The sequence below is a fragment of the Scophthalmus maximus genome, chromosome 16 (genome assembly GCF_022379125.1).
Source record: "Scophthalmus maximus strain ysfricsl-2021 chromosome 16, ASM2237912v1, whole genome shotgun sequence".
In the NCBI taxonomy this organism is placed as follows: Eukaryota; Metazoa; Chordata; class Actinopteri; order Pleuronectiformes; family Scophthalmidae; genus Scophthalmus; species Scophthalmus maximus.
The window spans coordinates 12,266,707-12,281,494 of record NC_061530.1 but is presented as its reverse complement, the minus strand read 5'-3'; the positions used below and the strand labels follow the sequence as shown (position 1 = coordinate 12,281,494).

Below are 14,788 nucleotides of genomic sequence, written 5' to 3'. Positions count from 1 at the left end.
GCTGACATGTGGGGAGCAGGAGAGGTCAAACATCAGATGGGACCATTTCTGACCCCTTCAGCACACCACGCTTGGGACTTCATGAGGGAATCCAATTTAGCCAACTAAGCCCTCAACATCTTGTAAAAGTCAACAAGCTGTCACTCATATTTCCCTCTCTTCCCCATCCACCACTTTGTCTTTCTCTCCCTTCTGTCTGTCCCCTGCCTTACCTCCTCCCCGAGGCTGCAGACTCCCCCTTCTTGAGGCAGGGACGAGTATTCAAGATGCTTTGATGGATCAGGAGTAGGAAACGGCTCGGTAGAATTTCCTGATGAAGATGATGAAATCCAAACTAAAACAAATTAAAAGAAGGAATTTAATGGGTTATGTACAATACAACTATTTAAACTCAAACAATAGAATATGTAGATGTACATAGCGTTTAATTTCATTCAGCATTTTAATTTAGCATTAGATTCTTATTCTTTAAGCCGCATTGAAGGGAGTTCACTCTCCACATCTAGCAGAGTAGAAAGAAATGATTGTATGCCAGCAGTTTACAAATGAAAGATAAGGTATGACTCACCACATGTGGATGTTATTAAGTTTGACATATGTGCTTGGGTTCAAAAAGGTGAGACAAAATCTGTGAACCATCAGGAGCTGCACTTTCTTAATTCGATTAGATACCAGATAGACGTGTGGAAGAAAAGAACTGAGTAAATGCCTCTGAAAAGACAGAGCGATTAAAGGATGGATTTTAGGGTCACTTCCATTTTAGCCAGATACATTACATTGGAGGGCGGCTCGGTGGCGTGGTGGTTAGCACTCGCGGGTTCCTGGTTTGAATCTGGACCATCCAGGGCCTTTCTGTGTGGAGTTTGCGTGTTCTCCCCGTGTCTGCGTGGGCTCTCTGCGGTTACTCCGGCTTCCTCCCACAGTTGGGGTTAGGTGGATTGGAGATTTTTAAATTGTCCAAAGATGGGAATGTGAGAGTGAATGTGTTTGTCTCTGTATGTTGGCCCTGCGATACGCTGGCGACCTGTCCAGGGTCTAGGCCGCCTCTCGCCCCAATGTCAGCTGGGATTGGCTGCAGCCCCTGGCGACTCTTAATGGATGCACGGTAATGGTAAGGTAAGTGAGGTTAAGCTGCCACTTTGACATCAGAGATGTCAACACGTGTGGACAAATGTCTGGATCCATAAAATCATCTTGACTTTATGAACAGTATCCCTTGAACATCACCACAGTCCAAACCACAGCCTTTTGGTTTGAGGCCATCATCAGTATCATCTTAAGTTATTTTCTAAACTGTATTTAAAGTCATATTAGTACTTAAAGTTATTTTGTTATTTCTGGTGGGTGTTTTCCTTTTTCTCTTTCTCGTTTTCTCGTTCACACACTGACTTTGACAGCCTGCAAATACCACATAAGCCACAGGCTTAACTTCCCAAAGGCACATTGTCAGAGAAGCTAAGCTATTAAATGAAATGCACAAATTGATCAAACGTTAACTGCTACTCCCAACAGTGATTAACAAGATTACACACTTAAATCTTTTCCTATTGAGACAAAAGATGACCTATATGATCTGTAAAGTAATCCCCACATAATTCACCTGAATATGTCAGTGGAGTGGAGAGACCGTGTCTTGGGCCATGTGGTATTGGACATACTGCTTCTCTTTGAAGTCTTTGTACTGTACTATACCACCAGTGACAAATTACATGTTACGGGTGTGTGATAAGTGTTGTTATGTCTACTGTAGGTCTCAGCTCCTACTGCTGAGGACATACCGACTGACAATGATGAATTTCACCCCCCGAAGAGAGGACCTGGGAGATATCGGCTCTGTCAGTCTCCACACTCGGCCCAACAAAGGAGGCTCAGCACAAAAGAGAGAAACCTGACCTCTTGTATCACCAACAGCTTCTTTCAAGTCAAATGAGAACCATCCTGTATTAATGGTTTAGGTTGTGGTTATTGTACATACATGTATGTGTCCTATAATGAACATTGGGTTAGGGTTAGGGTTGTGATTGCATTGAGTTTGTTTACTTACTTAGTGGTATTTCCAAACGCTTCTTGGAAAATTTCAAGAAATAAGTTACAACTTTAAGTAAATGCCATTTTTATTGAAAGAAAAAAGATAGAAAGTAGAAAGACAAAAATTTCAATAAACTTTGAAAACCTCAGGTAATCTACTGGTCAGGCTACAGAGTTAGTTTTAAAAAATATATACCATAAGATTCATATTTCAGACATGAATTATATAATTTATAATTTGAATCTTCATTATTGTAGCATTGTTATTTTCAACCACACAGTGTTGATGTAGTGATAATGAATGTCATCGCAAAAGCCTTGATGATGAACTGATGAACATGATACTTAATAAGCCATGTTGAAAAAAGAAAACCAAAAGGTGAGCCGAAAATGTTGTGTGTGTAATGTGTATTTGATCGTATGCTGCCCTCTAATGTTGGAAATGAAAAATACCAGATTTTTAAATAAGACTTTTTAGAGAGGATGTATATCTAAATATTCTGTAACACCTGTAACTTTATTCAGGTCTGTACCATTACTATTTCTATCGGTCAAAAAAGGCAACTCATACTTTTTAAGAAGATAACAATGGAGAAAAATAAACAGCAGTTGTTAAATCAATGCACAATTTGATTGTATTCATTGTAATATAATGACAATAAAGGCTTCTTATCTTATCTTAGCTACTGCTGACTGATTGATTTATTTTGCTCATGTGTGTGCACCTATCAGAATTTTGGTAGCCAGCAAACTGACCATCAGGGTCACCACGGAGGTCCACAGGCCTGAGGCACTGCTCTGTTTCCTTTCGTCTGCAAGAGAACATCAAAAATCTATTTTAAGCGGTAAAATAAAGACAAGTAGTTTGTGCTCACATGGATGAACATTGGTGTGAAGTCATTTAACACACATGTGAGTTTATTTTCTCTGTATTTATTTAGTTCAAAAATAGATTTTCTTTCCAAAGTAAATTAATAAACTTTGAATCCATTGTTTAATCTGTGCAGTATATCATGAACAAGAATACAGAGGTTATGGAAATGTAAGAGTTACCTGGTTTCTGAACTAGTGGTCCTAGTGAGATGGCTGCACTGTCATGGTGAGAAATATCCCTTGCCACTCTTGTGTGATAACCAGGGTAACAATGCTGCAGGGGGAAAGAAAATTAAAAAAATTCAGCTGAAGCCTTTAACCAGAGTAAATAACAGGAGATACAAACAAACACAACGTTTTAAAGTTCTACTTACAGATGTGCAGTTGTTGTGTCTCAAAAGACACAGGTGGACCTTGCAGTGCAGGTAGATGGATGAATAGTTGGTGAAGGTGAACATCCTGAAGGAGAAACGGGCTACAGTGGAGACGCCATTCTGAACCAGCTCTACTGTACCATCTACTGGATTAGGACACCTGGAAGACAAGGACTGTCTTAAGAATTACAGTGTTACCAGGCAGACAAGAGTAAGTTGTAATAAAGAAGATGGCTGAAATTAATTTACAAAGCCATCTTAGGGTTACGTCATGTGTAATCATTTAAAAATGAGTATGGGGGATTTTTCAATCAGTGAACAAACACAAGGACGTATTGAAACAACAGCTTTACTCTGCACTAATGAGATCCCAGCGGACAGGATAGCTGGCGTCATTGAAAGGCGTTCCCCAGCAAGAGTCCAGGATGGTGGAGATCTGCCGTTCATCAACTCCCACTGTCTGCACCTCGATGTACAACCGCTGGTCTATTTCCATTTCTAGGTTTCTGCTTCTGGTCAGGGGGACGCGGAAGCCAGCGTCCTCATAGGGGATCATCCTCAAATGATAGCGACCTCGACCGGATGGAAGCCTCTTGTTCACAATGCTACAGAAAAAGACAATGTGATTAAGCCTGAGACAGGCAAATTTTTTTCGAAGAACAGACGCCTCCAATATAGTTGAACAGGTAAAGCATACACATAACAGAGATTTAGTGAGGTTGTATTGTGGTTATTACCTCTCTACAGGGTTGATGCCCACATCCATAGAAAGGGCCTGGGCCAGAGGATATTCACAGGAGAAGTGGAGGTGAATACTCTTCTCACGGCTAATGAGGCCTTCGTGAGGGTCCACATCGCCTTGAATGGTATTCTCATAGATGAAATGGGTTCCATTGCTCTGTGAGAAAACAGAATATTTAAGGTATTTTTTGATGAAATGTGCTTTTTAATTGTTCATGCAGTACGAAGCATCTAAAATGCTCTGTAGACCCTGACAATGAAATGTATGGACATGTACCCTGAGAACTGTCCCACACAGCTGGTCGTCATTGTTAAAGTGGAACACCAGTCGTCCGTCCTGGATAGTACCATTGCAGGAGTCTTCCAGCAGGTGTAGAGCACCAGGGTGAAAGCCAGCTTCAAACACCTGGCAGCGAGACAGGGACAAGGTGCCCTCACTACTGACACAAGTGATGGACGAGTCTATGAAGGAGAGAGAAACAAAGAATTGGCTGCCAGTGACAACATAATGTTTGCGCATGTAAAACAAAACATTTATAATTGGTGACTTTCTAAGTCTAGGTAAGTGATAATCACACCAAAAATCGGTGTGAGCAACACGTGTCAATAATCTGTGAATATCACTGACTTTAAAAAGAAATAGACAACATTTTGGCTTAGACTTGTCATTATGATATTGTTCCCATATAAGCCTTGCTTTCAGATTATTCTCCTGGCTACTGAGACGTGGTTTGTGCAGCAAAACAACGATCTTCTTCTTTAGGACAGTGATACCAGTTGGAACCACTAGGGGCCTGCCTCTTTAAGGATTTTTGAAAATGAGGTAGCTGACAATTTGAATACTAATGTCTGGTAGGGCTAAGTTAGAGATATCAAGGTTGACTGGGGTTGACTGGATACAATAAACACACTGAAAGAGACATATTGACTTCACCATAGCTCTCGTTGTTGGGCCGATGGTGGTGCTCATCACACAAGCAGCCGTAAACACCGTCCTTCTCACCACACCACTCATAGTCTGTGCAGTCCAGCTGTTCACAGGGGTTTGACTCATCTGCAAAAACAATGGAGTACGGAGTGAGGGAACTGAAACACACAACGGGTATGAGAGAAGATGCCTACAGCCACCGATTACAAGTTCCACCTTCTTCGGAACATTCTTTTTTCTCCATTATCAACCCACTGCTAACATACCACAGTGTAAAGTCGAGCGCCACTCTGAGACGTTCAATCCCAAAACTGAGCAGGTTCTCTCATAAGCTGAAACAGCACTACACAGCATGCCATTGGCTGGAGTGTAGAGGCAGAGGTCATAGACACAGGAAGTGAAAAATGGCTGTGGGTCAGAGTGCAGGTGGCAGGCGCCGAACGGGCCACTGGTGTTGGTGATGATGTTGCAGAGCTCAGCGTATTCTTCCATGAAGGTACAGTCGTTCAATCCATCACCGTTTTCACCATCTGTGGATCCACATCTAGAAAATGACACACCAAATGCTGTCATTATTTTCTGCTGCATTTTTCATTAAAACTACCTTTTTTTTATAACAGCTCACCCTGGTTGGCTTGTGGATGACTTCCAGCTGTGTCCAAACTCATTGTCATTTTGTGCCTGTGTGCCATTGGGCAAGACTTTGTCATCTGCAGGATCATTGTTGAAATTCCCACACATCCCAGTGACTCTGTTTTGGTGATTTTGGCTGATTCTGACCAGTAAGGTACTTCTGCCATCAAACTGGACTAACAGGTCACTGGCATCAACCACTATGTAGCTTCCCTGTCTTACAACCTGAGCTAAGGTTCCTATGGTGGTTGGAAGAGATACCTCACTTTCATTTACCTAGAGGGATGGGAGAGAGACAGACAAACCCCTGTTTGTGAGCTATACTGACACCAGACACTCCAGACTAACTAGAACATTACATACAATAATGAAATATTTACCTTTACTCTTTTGTTTGTTCCAATCCTGATGTATGCACTCTCTGGTTGATTTGAGAGGTATATATCCACTGCGGATACAAAGGACACAAGGTTGTTGCCACGATGATTATTAGTGCCAACTACTTGAAACTGGGTGTCATTGGTGCTGTGGCTCAAGCTCTCAGTGATGATGTAAGAACATGTGCCCTGAAAATGAGCCAGTGCCCCATCAAAGGTGATGTAGTGTGGGTCCCCCCACACGGTGCAAGTAGACATTGCATCATAACAGTCCAGCTGGCCATTTCTGATGGTGCACTCTTGTTCAGGAGTACAAGATGCAACGGAGCAGCGCAGGTCGTTGGGAGCATGACATTCACATCGCTGGGAGCAGCCCGTTGTCCAGAAGGACTCACCAGCCTGCAACATGTGAGGAAAAGAGATACACACCACATAACATGACAAATTAGTTCACATGCTTTATTATTGGCAGACATGCCCAAGTTATTTGTTTATTAAAGGATTGTGACTTACATCATAGTAGAAGCCATTATATTGGCAGCCACAGTTTTCCACAGGGACACACCTCGTCCCGCTCCTGAGGAACCCTTCATCACAAAAACATCCCTCAGAGCAAACCTGCTCGCAGGTGGCATCAACACTGCTGGCACACGTGTGGCCACAGTCGGTACCACACAGCTGATAATGGCTGTTGGCTGGACAGCTCAGTCCTTTTTAAGTGAGGAGAGAAATGGCAATTGTCAGATATTTTATTTTAGCCATTAGTCTGAAATGGATAATTTAGTTTGAAAAATGGTTGACTTACTGCATGTGGTGTTCTGTCTCCAAGGGTAGATTTGAACATTAGCAGACTGACAGGCACTGACGTAAGCTTGTATGGCCCTGCACAGAAGATCTTGACCAGCATTTCCTGACACACAAACGTCAAACACACAGTCGTTGAAATATGGCGCCGGGTCCACCTGTTCATGGCAGAAGCTGAGGGGGCCGTCAGCTGCCCGGATCACTTCACACTGAGCTCTAGCAGGGAGTTCATTGGTACACTGAGGACAGGAGGAACCACACCCATCACTGCAGGTGTAGTTGCCCGCCACCTTCCAAGACGTCCCAAACTCATCTGGAGTGTTGGCTATTGTTCCAGATGGGGTGAGGAAGTCGTCAGTTTGATTTCCATTAAAGTTTCCACAAAGTCCACATGTTTTTCCCCTGTGAAGAAGACAATATGTAAGGACATGCAGTGTCATAAATGAGAAAAAAATGGTATTAAATGGCTTGAATTTTATTAATTTTATAAATATTTTAAAAAAGTCAAGTCAAAGCATTCCACGTTTAGGTTTGTTGAATGGGATATACCTGTAACTGGCAGGTACAGAGATGAACACTGTACTATATCCATCATAAGTGACACTCAGGCCAAAATCAGCACTGACAAATACTCGAGATCCACTTGCATAGATAGACACCAGACTTCCATTCAAGAGTATAGGTAAATTTCTGTTTATTCCATTGACCTAGAAGAGAAATTGGAAGAAAGATCAGGTGTGCATTTATAAAACTGAATCCGTTTGTTTTTCTAATTGATATCATATGGCCTTGCTATCATCTCTTCATTTTCCCTCGGTATAATTCACTTAGTCATTATAATTTGATTAAATCTAAGTAATGCATAGCAGTTATCGGATGACGAAAATCAGACATGATTCAAACAACTTACTTGAACCACACGACTTCTTTCCCTGGACATACGTAATCGATAGCCCCACACATTGACAAAAACTTCAGCTGTGATTGAAACTGCCAACCCGTTCCACGGCTCATTCTTTGCTTCCACTGAAAATTGGTGGAGTCCATCTGTGTCATTACAAAGGGTTGCTAAGACATAGCGGCAGGTTCCTTGGAAGTCATAGGCCTTGTGATCAAATGTGAGGTAGTGGGGGTCTCCAGAGGCAGAGCAGGTGCCATGGGGGTTGGGATGGCAACCAAACGCACCCTCCACCACACGGCAGGACTCCTGGGGGCCACAGGAGCTGGGAGTACAGTGCACTGTCCCAGTTGCACCATTACAGGTGCATGACCTCTGACATTCCTCACCATCCCAGAACTGTTCACCACCTTGCCGATAGCGTCCATTGTAATGGCATCCACAGGATGTTGGTGGCACACACTGGTTGCCATTGAGGACAAAACCATTATCACACTGGCACCCTTCCTGACACACAGTGTTACAGGTGAAAGGGAAAGAGAGGCTGGGGCAGGTGGAGGGACAGGTGGTTCCACAGAATTCATAATGACTTTTTAGAGGGCAGGTTGGCTCTAGAGATACAAAAACAGGTTGATGAAAAAAATAACCTTACATACATTTATACCATATCAAAGTTATTCCAACAGCAGGAAAAGTGCTTACCACAACCAGTTGCATTCCTCCAGTGTCGCAGCGCTACGCCCTTCTGTTGACATATTAGTGCATAATCTCGTAGGACCTCACAGAGTGTTGATGCTGGATCATTAGAGGTTCTAATGATCTTAATGCACTCTTCCACATGCTGCCTTGGGTCTACTGTGGACCAACACTGGGTAAATGGCCCGGTTCGTGAGCCAATTATTCCACAGTACTCGCTGGAATTGTAATTTGTTGTAGAATTATTATTCACACTTTCTACACAGTGAGCAGCGAGGGAGCCGTCTCGCCAACTGTCTCCAAAGGCCTGAGAGCTGTTGACCAGGATGCCGTTGGGTGTGCGGAAGTCATCATGTGAGTGACCATTGTAGTTACCACAGAGTCCACCCAGTGAACCATTGTAGATACCAGGTGCAGTGACACGCACAAAGTGAGGCCAGACTGTCTGCACAGTCACACCAAAGGAGGTGCGAATGATGATACTGTGAATGCTGCTGTGGTAGATTTGGATTCGGTCGGATGCTGAGCTGAAAGGTAGTCTGATGAGCTGACCGTCAACCTTAAGGGCCATTGAATATTATAGTTTGTAGTTAAAAAGACTTAAACAAAGTAACATGCTGTTTATTCTTAGGAACAATACTCTGTCAAAATGGTGGAAATTTTTGTTTACTTCTAAATTGTGCAAATCACTTACATGAACCTTGCTGCTATTTGCCATCTCAATGGACACTTGTGTTCCCTCGGCCTCAAAGTTTAGCAACCTGGCAAAACCTTGTTTGCCTCTGGGCACTTTCTCTGCTGTCACCACAAAGTGAGTGTGATCAGACGATCCCATCACTTTGGCAAGAGTCAGTCGACACGCCCCAGGATACTGGTATGTCAGTCCATCAAACATCTGATATGACCCCGGGCCCCTGATCCAGCAAGTTGCATAGTTGTTAGGCCTACATCCTCTTTCTCCTTCCTCCACCCTGCAAGATTCAAGTGGACTACAACTATGTGAGCGACAGGTCATGGAGCCATAACTGCAGCGACAACGTCTCCCACAGTCCTCGTCTAGTATCACAGTTTCTCCAGAGCGGTAGTAACGATCCTCAAAGCTGCAGCCACAGTCAGCAAGAGGGACGCAGACCCCACCACTGAGGATGTAGCCTGAATTGCAGATGCAGCTCTCCTGGACAGGGAGAGGGCAGTTGTGGGTGGAATTGGGATTGACACAGGTAGCTGGACATCCTGTGCCTTCTGGCTCAAAGTGGCTGTTAGCCGGGCAGGGGATTTCTAAAAAAAACCCATGAAAATTGACAATGAACTCATGGAAATGCTAAAGTTATATTTTCAAGACTGACATTCGGACATACCACAGAAGCCTGGTCTTCTCCAGCTTGGCAGGTGGATTCCATTCTGCTGACACTGACTTGCATAAACATTTAGGGCTTGACACAGAATGGGCTGGTACCCTTCTCCTACACACAGATCAAACACACAACTCTCCACAAAGGACTGTGGGGGAAGCTGTCGATGGCAAGCAGCAAAAGGTCCAGAACTACTCTGGAGGATACCACAATGGGATACATTGCTGTATAAAGCTGTCTGATGTTCAGTACAGGCAGCACAATCCAGTCCGTCACACTGCGCCTCACATCCAGGCTCATCGTCCCCTGCAGCTTGCCAACTGTTGGCAAAAACCAGATCAGAGCTAACAACTTCTCCTTGGCGAGTTCGAAAGTCATCACCGGGCTGATTGTTGAAGTTTCCACATAGGCCACATGTTGCATTCTGGTAAGTGTAGGGCAACCTGATTCTGACGTAAAAATTAGTGTCATAAGAAACCACCAAGCCAAAGTCAGCACTGATGATCGTAGAAAAACCTGACTGATAAACCTGGACGGTGCCGTTATTGAGGTAGAATGGAGTGGCTGCTAAATTCCCATTGATCTGTAAGCACACAGATATATCAAATGAAGCAAAAGTACATTTGGTCTCTTAAATAAAGAAGTACTTAGTTTAACCTTTGTCAAAATTGCGAACCTTGGCTTTACCAGGATGTTCCTTGACAAGCTCAATAGTGTCATTGTAGACAAACACTTTCACCAGTCCAGTCCAAGAGACTCGATTGCTGCCCCGGTGCTCGTTCTTGGCCTCTACTCGATAGTAGGGCAGCCCACCATCACATTTCTCAGAGATAACATAAGTGCAAGCACCTTGAAAGTGAAACACTCTGCCATCGAAAGTATAATAATGTGGATCACCACTTATGGTGCAGGTGCCTCTCTGCACTGTCTGGCAGGAGAACTGAAAGGTACTTGGGCGGCAGATTTGGGAAAAGGAGCAGGGTTGCCTGAGACACTGCAGGCCTGCTGTGGTGCAAGTACACTTCTGTGCACAGGTACTGTCACTCCAGAATGAGTCTCCCAGCTGCACGGGTTCACCTTTGAAGGAAATCAAAGGAAATGGTCACAAAAAAGCATAAACTATTGTGAGTGGGCACTATTGCATTTAAACCATTTCATTTTATGAGAAAAAGGTTTTTACAGTATGTAAATAAGTAATATAAGTTTCGTGCTCAATATACTGTTTTATTACTGTTTGTCTTGTCAGTATATGGCTAAGGAGTGGTCACCAATCAGTAATCCAGCAGTCTGACCTGGAACCAGTGATTTCCATCATCACATGTTGGTTCAGGGTTTGGGCAGTTTTGTTGCATAAGGCTTCTGGATTGGGCTAGCTTTTTTTCCTATAAGGTCATTTGCCTTCCACTGATGAGCGTGTGGTCTTAATGGATTAAAAAAAAAAAAACTTGCAAAAGAAGTAAAAGGCCATTGCATCGTGAAAACATGAATGACCCTGTGTTATTCATGTTTGACAAAACATCCATGACAAAAGATGGAAACCTCATTGGTGATGTGCAGTGTTATTTCCAATGTTATTCAGACATATTAAATGGGAAAAAGGTCACATGCTCTCTGTAGAGACGTGTTGAATTTGGATGTAAACCGCAGGCGGAGAAACAACATCGTCAAGCTTCATAGCATTCAAGCAATCCCACGTCCGGCTGGGTTCAGGTCACCTTTTTGGGCATTGCAGAATTCTGCTTTATCACTGACAGGCACTGCATTGGTATTGCAAAAAGTACACAATAGTAATAAATCACCCTCTGTGTCTGACTTACCATAAAAAGTGCAGCCTCTTGATCCATAGTCTGTCCGGAAGGCCCAGCGGCCGGGTACATTGACATTGCTGCTCAGGCGGAAATTTGAGTTACTGCCTGTTGCAGAGCTAGACATTGATCCAGGGATGGTGAAATGGTGAGCAGAGTTAATTGTATCATAGCCAGCCTGCAAAAAGAGAAACAGAACATTTTTAAAAGATAAATGAATTAGTATTAGTGAATGTGTTTTTCCTATGAAATACTTAGTTATTGAATATGCAAGATATTAATTTGGGTTTTGTATTTAGTCATGGCAACTAACTATACATATCATAACTGAAATGAATCTGACCTGCACGCTCTTAACAGTTGAGGCTATTATCCCATAGTTCATCAGCACAAATGAATACTGGCCTCCAGAGATCAACACGGCTTGGACAGTGGTGCGCTGGAAAATATGAATGGATTATCATATGTACAGTTTTCTTTTTACAACAATTCAGAAATATTTTGTTTCATCTCTGTCCCGGTGTATCCATTTTCCAGTTTATTGTTTTCACAATGAATCTAAATGACCTGCACTTTGCGGGAGAGCATAATGCCCATTTATGACATTGTGTTTTGCATAAGAAAAAAACTAAGTAAGTACACTTACTGTTCCTGAATTTGGAAAGTAGGCCACCTCATACCATGTTGCAACAAATACCCAGTTCGCATTGAAGCTCATACTTGGAAAATAGGTGTTAATGTCCTGTGTAGCTTGTTGGAGGATACTGCCGCTGGTGTATTGATTGTAGTAGACGTGACCATTTTGTCGGTTGTCCAAATCTGTCCAGAATGGAGCAATGAGATCTTTTGATCCATTTAATGGAAACCGTTGAGGTGTGAAAGAGGTCCAAGCAGCATTAAATGTCAGGTGTCCATTCTGGTTGACCTGTAAATGAGAAAAGGAAACAGATTTGGGGGGGGGGTTCAATCAGGACACAAGAACTAAAAATCAGCTAAAAAAATCTACAGGTTCAGATTTGACCTGCCACCAGGACTAATATAATAATCTATAATAGTATTGTTTGATGTTTCACAATAAAAACTACTGCATTTTATAGTAATCAGGGTTTTTGTATGTAAATTTAAAAAAATGTATGTGCAGTTTTGTTGTATTTTAAGTTGTTTCTACCCAGTGGTGGTGGTTTCATTCGACAGGGAAACATGTAAAAATGTCTACATCATTTTATCAAAGTTAATTTTACAAACATAAATGTAATTATATGTCCGTCCGAAGTAGACAAAGGGTCTCTGCATGGTAATCCTTGGAGAACTCCCATCATCTGATGGAGAACTTGCAGTTCCAGATATCGGGTAGAGGGTTCCTAGGAAGAAACAGTAGGTCAAACAAAAGGGACACAAATATGGTACATTTGTTTAGAACAGGACTCAATAGGTGTTATTCTGCAATCCTTGTCTCCTTGTGTTATGTATTTGATTTCCCGAAAATAGAATGTAAATGTAATGGGTGGCTGTGGCTCAGGAGAGGAGCGGAGAGGATTGTCCACCAAGGTCGGTGGTTTGATACCCGCTTCCCCCAGTCAGCATGTCCTTGGGCAAGACACTTACCCCTAAATTGCCTCTGTCTGCAGTGTATGAATGTGACAGAAAAAGAGCAGTAACTAGCAGCGCTGTGTGAATGGGTGAATGTGACTTGTGCTGTAGAGTGCTTTGAGTGGTCGATAAGACGAGAAAACACCACAGTATATAAATACAGTCCATGTACCATACATGACAATGAATGTGAAGAGTGTAAATTAATGAAAATCTAATTTCCACTCCCTGACATACGTATGTGGTGTAGTTGTAGACAAAATATTAGAAATACCCCTGATCATCATGCAGTACAGTTTGACAACAGCACAAACAAGAGCATTCAGATTACACAAGATAAATCTCTTCAGAACAGTTTTAATAAAAACTGAACATTAATACATTTCATGAAGATATATTTTATTGAAGGGCTGTGGCATCAGATTAGTTTTTGCTTTGTCTCTCAATAATTTTGCAGTTTGTAATTTGTTCTCATTTCATTATGTACTGCTATTTCTTTTTTTATTCCGACTCCACTCCCCGTTCTTTCAGCCCACATTAAAATTCTGTGTAGCACAAATCTTTCATCTTTGCAGGACACATATGAATGATTGAATTACTTTCATACACTGAACTGATGAAGATCAAATTTGAAAAAGACTTAATTTGATGTGAACTTACTCACAACCTGAGGAGTCACCAAACCTGTGAGGGAAACAATGAAGACAGATGAGGAAAATCAATGCAACAGTTCAGGATGATTAGTTAAATAGAATTTAAAATACTTCAAAAAATATATATATTTTTTAATAGAAATGACTTACTTATAGTCCCCAAAAGCAGTAGAAACAAGATTTGATTTGCCATGGTTGGCTCTCAAATCAGATCTGTTCAAACACAAACAACTTTATTTACATTATACAAAGCATAACTTAAGTACTGATTCAAATACAGTTTGCATAATTTAAGTAGGAAATTAATGATTTTTTTAATGTTAGTATGAATCACTTCTGCATTCAAAATTGGACTTCTTGAAATAATCACCTCTTACCATGTAAGGTGTCTCTCTCATCAATGTGGGACTACAGGGCTGAAACAAGGCTTTATATAGAAAAACGCTGGCATGGTTCCATAAACCAGATTTACAAGTTAGAGATTTGTTGAACGTGTGTTTTCTTGTTTCTATTTGGCTTTTTCAATGGTTTAAATGGCTAAAATCAACTTGTCCCCTGACACCCAATTAACCAAACATATCTGTTGTGCTTCAGGAGAGATAAAAAATTTGGTGGAATGTTCAGCATAAACATATAGGAAGATGTAATCTAATACTCCGATATTCTATCAAGTGCTCGAGCCTTTAATGAGTTGTCAAAAGGATATTTCTCAATGCCAGTTTACAGTACAGTAGAATACAGTACGGTAGTGGTTAAAGGCCATGCAATAACTTTTACAGCCATAAAATGGAATATATTGCACCATGTCCAATGATTTACTCAGTGAATAATTCTCAAAATATTAGTGATGTGAAATTTCTTTTCAGTAGTAAGACTCAAGGTCATATTGTCCTTATTATGGGTTTCAAGCCAAATTACACACTGTTGCAAGATCAGGTTTAGATATTTGGAACCTGAGAAACAGCAGCAGTAAGCTTGACGTCAGGCTTTTGTTTTTAACAATGCTCAACTTTCATTGCATGTTGATTAATTTTTA

The 14,788-nt window shown here is 41.8% G+C and overlaps 1 protein-coding gene across 2 annotated transcripts; it reads right to left on the bottom strand.

Annotated features, from left to right (window-relative positions):
• Nucleotides 1–2,096: 2,096 nt before the first annotated feature.
• On the bottom strand, nt 2,097–14,197 carry LOC118287480 (alpha-tectorin-like). Of its 2 annotated transcripts, none has more exons than XM_047327579.1 (25): nt 14,130–14,197; nt 13,903–13,965; nt 13,760–13,783; nt 12,755–12,870; nt 12,156–12,434; nt 11,853–11,948; nt 11,522–11,687; nt 10,381–10,781; nt 9,711–10,287; nt 9,047–9,630; nt 8,359–8,911; nt 7,669–8,267; nt 7,308–7,465; nt 6,760–7,160; nt 6,468–6,664; nt 5,958–6,353; nt 5,570–5,853; nt 5,211–5,488; nt 4,951–5,070; nt 4,294–4,478; nt 4,013–4,173; nt 3,629–3,880; nt 3,276–3,435; nt 3,082–3,175; nt 2,097–2,840 (listed from the first exon to the last, which is right to left on the bottom strand). In XM_047327579.1, the coding sequence occupies exons 2-25, from the start codon at nt 13,943–13,945 to the stop codon at nt 2,740–2,742; spliced, it is 6,225 nt and encodes a 2,074-aa protein (XP_047183535.1). In that variant the 5' UTR covers nt 13,946–13,965; nt 14,130–14,197; the 3' UTR covers nt 2,097–2,739. The 2 variants fall into 2 exon arrangements, with proteins under 2 accessions (XP_047183535.1, XP_035468628.1); XM_035612735.2 differs by having other exon boundaries at nt 14,123–14,145.
• Between the last annotated feature and the right edge of the window lie 591 nt (nt 14,198–14,788).

What these genes read in the sequence shown, in the direction of transcription:
- LOC118287480 (XM_047327579.1), bottom strand. Translation starts at nt 13,945, where the DNA reads ATGGCAAATCAAATCTTGTTTCTACTGCTTTTGGGGACTATAA. An exon ending in CAAATAGCAGCAAGGTTCAT is followed by an intron (nt 8,912 to 9,046) that starts GTAAGTGATTTG and finishes ATGGCCCTTAAG; the next exon opens with GTTGACGGTCAGCTCATCAG. An exon ending in AAAGAAGTCGTGTGGTTCAA is followed by an intron (nt 7,466 to 7,668) that starts GTAAGTTGTTTG and finishes TTTCTCTTCTAG; the next exon opens with GTCAATGGAATAAACAGAAA.